A 7,424-nucleotide genomic window follows, 5' to 3' on the forward strand; every position below is an offset into this window, starting at 1 on the left:
AATATATGCCGTAGAGCTAGAAGGACTTCTGAGAGAGGTGGAAGAAAGAGTGCAACATCAAATGGTTGATGGCGACCATTATGCTGACGCAACAGTTTATGAGGGGAGTAGGAGATGCGCATGTAACACAGAGACTTCCTCCCATGAGACAAAGATCTATGATATTCAAAGAGGTAAAAGCAGAACTCCGTCTTATGGAACGGGAGAACAAGACTACAAAAACTGTACAACAATACAGTCAAATCAAGTTGACCGTCCAGAAAAAACGAAACTAGACAATTTAACAAAAGCAGTGAACGATTTAAAAGAACAGTTTATACAACTGCTGTCTATTGTAATGTAACGATATTCACTTATAATTGAGAAATCAACCTTTGTATCAGAATTCAATAAGTTCACAAACTTGACCCAGAAAGTCCAGAGGAGAGTTTGTCCAGATGTTTTAAATGTCCATTTAGTTTATAATAAGAATCCCTAAAGAAAACACTTAGTTTAACATTTGACCTTTCCCATCGTTAAACCAGGAGAGATTGACACTATTTAAGTACAGATTTGACAGTGTCATCCATCATTGAAATACCTTATTATACCGTTAATCACTCCCACTTAAACACCCCTGGACCAACTTAGAACCAATCGTTACCCTCACAGATTACGTAGTGACATATGTAAATGAACCGAAGCCGATATACTCCCAAGTTTCAGAAGAGCCCAGACACACCTTACAGACACCTCACAGCCACTTCTTCAGAAGAACACCTTACAGCCACTTTACAGAGCGCACACCTTACAGCCAGCATCACTAATCCTCTGTTCCTTAGTCAGTTAGTTATTCAATTATTGTATCAAGTACATTCTGAATAAATAATATATGTTACGACAGCAAAGCGAGTAAAGAGTCTTCCTTACAAAGTACCTCATAACAACATTATATTACATGGTGGAAGACCCAAATTTTACAAGGGACAGAGCGAGGAAACCAAAATTTACAAGAAAATTAACATAAAGACAAGAAGCAGAAAATAAAAGCAAGAGATAATTTCTTGAAACAGAACAAGAGACGAAGACGAAGAAAACCAGCCACCAGTCAGATAATTGTTTGATAGGAGAAAACCGAAAATTACACGAAGACAAGCTAAAATTTATATTTTAATCAGACAAGCAGAATTTTTTTTCAAGACATCATTTTAACTGGATCAAGAGAAGCAGAATTTTTTAATTTCGTATAACCGTTTGATGAAGATAAAGAAGATAATCAAGGAAGACACAAGAAGACTCAAGACGGAAAACAGAAGCAAGCGGACAAGAACGTTTCGTTTGGACACTTTCAAGTTTTTTTTAGAACGTTTTTTTAACATTTACTTTTTTTAATTTTGAACTTCGAGCATTTGAACATTGATGAACACCTTTCGCATTTTTTTGAGTTCGTTGTTTGAAAATTTGAACATTGATGAGCACTTTTAACATTTCTTTAATTCGTTGTTTGAACATTTGAACATTGTTGAACACTTTTTGCATTTCCTTTAATTCGTTTTTAATTGGATCCGAAGCATTGGGGTAAGTCAAAACCATTTTGAATTGTAACCCTGTGTGAAAGTTCATGGTATACACTTAAAATTTTTTTTAAATTGTTAAAATAATCATAATAATAAAATGAAACCACCGATAACAACGAACACATTCAGAATACCGTTAACGTAGTAAATGACGAAAACAACGTTTAATTTGTCGACGAACATGATAGGACACCCACCCAATTGCAATCAGATACCTTTACACACCCAACTAAAGTAGAACCCCTTAACTTGCAACCTTACATTGACTGTGTAGAGAATAACATGGGATTAGCAGCCCCATTCCAAATGAAAGAAGAACAAATTAAGGAACAAACTAATTTAATTATGACAGCACCTAATGATTCAAATATGACATTAAACCGAGGTAGATTTAAAGCAGGACATTTCCAAGTTTTAGTTTCGTATTCTAAACCGACTTCAGCCAAATGTAACACCGATAAAACAAAACACGAATCTAATGTTCGAAAATTTTGGTGGAATATCGACAGATATAACGATACAGATAAATTGATTAAAGAGATTATTAATGATAAACAGATACCGATAAGTGGATCGCCAAAACGATTCATAAAACGTTTGTATAATGCAACAAGTTACTGATTTAATTTTTTGCAAGAATTTTTTTAATTACGACATTTGCTAAATTATTGATAGCAGTCTACGTATTTGATAAGATTTGTTTAGTAACGATGTGATTTCAGTTAAAAGAGAATTGAAATTATGATTAAGTATTGATTTTGTAACGAGTTTGATAATGATTAATTTTGAATTTTGATGATCGATATATTGAGATATTGAAAAGAACGACAATCATTTTGTAACAAATATTTTGTTTAACCTTTGAGTCGTTAATCTCAAGCATTAATTAATTAATTTATATACAAGAACAGGAGATTTTCTTAGTACTTTTAATTGTATTTTTTACATTGAGTACAAAAGTCGAATTTGTCGACCGATTGAAATCGTAATTACCTGTGAATATAAATGCTTAAATCGATAAAGTTGTGATGATAACGATATATTGTGGATAAGTTTGTGTCAACGGGACACACACGTTTGTTTATTTTAAAGTTTTAAGTGATTAAGTTTGATATTTTGATTTTAGGCTAATCAGCCACAGTTTCTTAAGTTTTATGTTTTAATTTGATTGATTTATGTTTGAAGGCCATTAGAATGCGATAAGTTGTCGCACGATTCGTTGTATGTTCAATGTAACATATTATTCTTTAAGTTTTGTATTTTTATTTTGACCGATTTTGTTTGATTTCCGCGAATACCGTTATTATAGATTAGAGTGCATAATTAACGAGAGTTGCCTTCTTGACCGATGTTCTTTAGGGAAACCCAACCGTTGTGATGTCTTTATTTCGGTAATCCGAGTGTAGCATGCCTCCAAAGCAACGGACCCACAATTATGTCGATCTTGAGGAAAACTTTTGTTCTTTATACATTTTTTTTTCCAAATTTTTATATAAATTCCGGAAATTTTATACAAAATTCAGTTTTAATTTCATTTTTTTAAGAGAGAGAAGAGAGAGAGAGTGAAAGTGATAAGGTTACACTTCAGAGTCAATGGTTTTGGCTAACTCAATTTTTGCTTATATGTATAATCATGTTTTTTTTTCTTTTATATAACTTTAATTTTGCATGCCACTATTATAACCATTTTTATATTTTAAATAGATTAAAAAAAAAAGGGGAAACAGAGGGATGTAATGTAACGATATTCACTTATAATTGAGAAATCAACCTTTGTATCAGAATTCAATAAGTTCACAAACTTGACCCAGAAAGTCCAGAGGAGAGTTTGTCCAGATGTTTTAAATGTCCATTTAGTTTATAATAAGAATCCCTAAAGAAAACACTTAGTTTAACATTTGACCTTTCCCATCGTTAAACCAGGAGAGATTGACACTATTTAAGTACAGATTTGACAGTGTCATCCATCATTGAAATACCTTATTATACCGTTAATCACTCCCACTTAAACACCCCTGGACCAACTTAGAACCAATCGTTACCCTCACAGATTACGTAGTGACATATGTAAATGAACCGAAGCCGATATACTCCCAAGTTTCAGAAGAGCCCAGACACACCTTACAGACACCTCACAGCCACTTCTTCAGAAGAACACCTTACAGCCACTTTACAGAGCGCACACCTTACAGCCAGCATCACTAATCCTCTGTTCCTTAGTCAGTTAGTTATTCAATTATTGTATCAAGTACATTCTGAATAAATAATATATGTTACGACAGCAAAGCGAGTAAAGAGTCTTCCTTACAAAGTACCTCATAACAACATTATATTACACTATAACAATAAGCCAAAGCGAGACCTGATTTCATAAGTGCCCAACAAGATGAAAATCAAGAACTTATAAGGTGCAGAAAGTGCGGACAAGAAGGTCATATTGCCGTTGGATGCAGAATTCCGTTAAACTACAATGTTCCACGGTGGAGATGTGCACCGCGGGACCAACACCACGAGTAAGCCTTAACAAGGTAAATACTTCTAATAATGTTTCCTCTTTTCGTAGTTCTCTTATAGGAGAGCCTAATGAGGATATCGTAGAAATTAATGGCATCACTTATAGGTCGTTAATAGACTCCGGGTCCCAGGTAACATCAATTACTGAAACTCTGTGGAAAGCTCATTCACAATTATGCAAACTAAATTTAAATCATCTTATTATTATATCGCATGAGGGCGGGCATTTGTGTAGGATGTGCTATGCGATTGCATTCTGTGTAGCGTGGGTAATTTATAGCGTGCTTACTACATGTGCGTTCTTTCTCTCATTGGACTCATTTGAAGTAACACGTCTAATGATTGTTGTCTTCAGATTTTAACATACAGCTATTTTGTCTTGGGTGTCTTTTGGACACATTTAAGAGTCACATTTAGAGATTCTTTCAAATACTGTACTCGAGTCGAAGTTGCAGATTGTGTTTTGATCGACGTATTAACTGGTTTTTTTCCATAACGAGGACATTGGTTTAATATTCAAGATAAAGCTTTCAACATCCTGACGTAAGTGAGTACGTTCTCTTGATCTTTGGCTTAGTATAATAGAATGGTAACGACGACGTGTGAGGTAAGCCTGTGCGGACATTCGTTTGTCGTTTATTGTGAGGAATCGGAATTTTCTGGCATGCGCCTAGATCCAAAACACTATCAATAAAGTGTACAATTTTCCTCGATTTGTTTACGTCACCAGACATTGTTTACATTCACATCGGCGAAAATGATATTGGTGAACGTTCAAACGATTCAATTGTCCAAAACATTGTTAATCTCCTTGGGCTTGGTGTAGAATGTCAACGTGTGCTAGTTAGCCAAATGCTGAAACGGCATCCCCGTTGTGTGGGTCACACCTTTAACGATCGGGTCTCTGTCATTATTCAAAAACTTCAGTCAATTTATGCCGACGGTTGCGCGGCGGTTTTCCGTAATCAGTGAAACCAATAAAACCAAAATACGATTTATAGATTATTGTCAAGAAGGACTCCGGTGTAAAAATAGATAAAAACGTGTAAAGAACTTCGGGGAATGGTGTACATTAGGAGAAGAGATGTGGTTACGTTACTAAAGAAATTATAGGGCGTTGATTCATGACTCATTGGCTAGATAATGGACAAAGCTTTCCATTTACGTCTCCATTGTTGTTATAATATGGCTTTCATTGTTTTTATTGGGACTGGCCAAGTCTCTATAGCATCGTGTTACATAGGCCTAATATAACATAGTTAAAATTAAATGTAAATAAAATAATATATGGATTACGTACATGAAATAACGTATTATTGCTTCTTATATTTTTTCCAAGTCGCACTAGCTAGGCATAGTCTCAAGCACGCATTGCATAGCCCTAATATAACAGTTAAAATTAAATGTAAACAAAATAATATATGGATGTTACTGTACTTGAAATAACGCATTATTTATTGCTTCTTATATTTTTTCTATAGTTTGATTCTACAATAGCCTCAAGTTACAACTCTGCAATGAAATATTACATACATTGTAAATGTATACATAAAATGACTTTACAAAAACACAATATAAATAAAATGTTCAAATATATATTTGCACATAAAAAGTGTAGGCCTACAAAAATCCAATGTATAATAATGAATCCCCGTAGCTAAAATGGAACATTCGAAACGTCACCAGTCTGTTCTGGATCAACTGTTGGTCAAATACAATCCACGATTTAATGCAAAATGCACCCCTATTTTTTTTCGAATGGAATAACCCTTAAAAAAAACCCGGTAACTAAAATGCCCGTGATCCGTTTTTTATTAGATGGAATCATTTGTTCGGCGATTTGAATATTGCTGTTCCTGAATTATTTCCAATAGTTATCGCCATGGAAGTTTGGGGCTCGGCATTAGCTAACCGCTATATCTTGTTTTTCTGTGATAATTCAGCAGTTGTTGCTGTTATCAATAAGAAATCCGCTAAAGATTTGCTGTTTTTACGACTTATACGCCGTTTGGTTCTGGTTTGCCTCCGTTACATTATACAGTACATTTCCGTGCGCGCCTCACACATTCATGGAGTCTAGAATATTTTGGCAGATTTTCTATCAAGAGGGGAGTTTTTACGTGCTCTAAAGTCTTTTCTTGACCTTAGCCTCACTCCGTTAATTGTTCCTTCTTGTCAGATTTACATTTGGAAATTTTTTTTTTTAGGTATTGTGTGCACAGGTTCTCTGGATGCTGCTCCTCTCAATAAAGAAGCTGTATCACTGATACAATCATCGTTGGCACCAACGACCGTTGCGGCGTACCAACGTAGTACAGTATTAGGAAACTCGCGGCCTACAGCGACAAGGTAAAGGAAACGTTTTTTTTTTGTTTTTTTTTTGTGGATTTTTACTTTTATGTTGAACCAAAGAAACGATAAGGAATAAATTACCTTCGTGACGTTTCGCCGACAATCTGTCAGCTGCTTCAGACTAAATCCTGGGTTGGAATGGTCTGGTTTTTTGAAAGTGACGCTGAACAGCGCCACCAGCCGTCTGGTTGGTATTGACGGTAGAGCGTCTCCGCTGGCCCCCTCCTGCTTCAACTTTTTCCAGCAAACTATCATATGTATGTGGGAGGTCATACCCACCAATGTCTCTATTATGTGGTCTTTTTCTTATGCAGATAGATTCTTTTATCTTTCTTTTGTCTGTCTGTGCTTCTTTTTCAATAACTCTCGCATTCCAATTTGGAATATGGTCATTCCCTATAGCGTGGTCAGTTATGGCTGACTTATGTAAAACCTGGGACGAAGAATTTCTATTTGCACGTGTTCTAACTACTTGGTTGTGTGTTGATACGTCTTTTTTATGTTCCCCAATTCTTGTATTCAGTGCCCTTCCGGTCTCTCCTATATATACTTTCTCACAGTTTAGACAGTTCACTTCGTATATAACTCCGCACATGTCTTCCGTTTTTATTCTATCTTTTGGGTGGACCAGTCCATTCTTTAATTTATTACTTGGAATGAAGAAAGTGTTCACTTTGTGCTTAGAAAAAGTGCGTCGAATCTTTTCAGAAATTCCGTGTATGTATGGGATACCTATGTGAGCTTTCATCTTCTCCATTTCTTTTCTTTGGCGTTCTTCTGGTTTGTTTTTTGACTTGACAGACCATTCCAACCCAGGCTTTAGTCTGAAGCAGCTGACAGATTGTCGGCGAAACGTCACGAAGGTAATTTATTCCTTATCGTTTCTTTGGTTCAACATAAAAGTAAAAATCCACAAAAAAATATTATTTGGAACCAGATGAATTTATTTAATGTAAAGGAAACGTGTTTATGATGTTTTTAAAATTAAAGGTTATATAACAC

General features: G+C 35.1%; 1 protein-coding gene across 1 annotated transcript; it reads right to left on the bottom strand.

Moving 5' to 3' along the window:
* Window positions 1-6,543: 6,543 nt before the first annotated feature.
* Window positions 6,544-7,179, bottom strand: LOC144848976 (uncharacterized). Its single transcript, XM_078705927.1, has one exon. It carries the CDS (start codon window positions 7,177-7,179, stop codon window positions 6,544-6,546), a length of 636 nt encoding a protein of 211 aa, XP_078562053.1.
* Between the last annotated feature and the right edge of the window lie 245 nt (window positions 7,180-7,424).

The sequence above is a fragment of the Antedon bifida genome, chromosome 7 (assembly GCF_963402885.1).
Source record: "Antedon bifida chromosome 7, ecAntBifi1.1, whole genome shotgun sequence".
Classification (NCBI taxonomy): Eukaryota; Metazoa; Echinodermata; class Crinoidea; order Comatulida; family Antedonidae; genus Antedon; species Antedon bifida.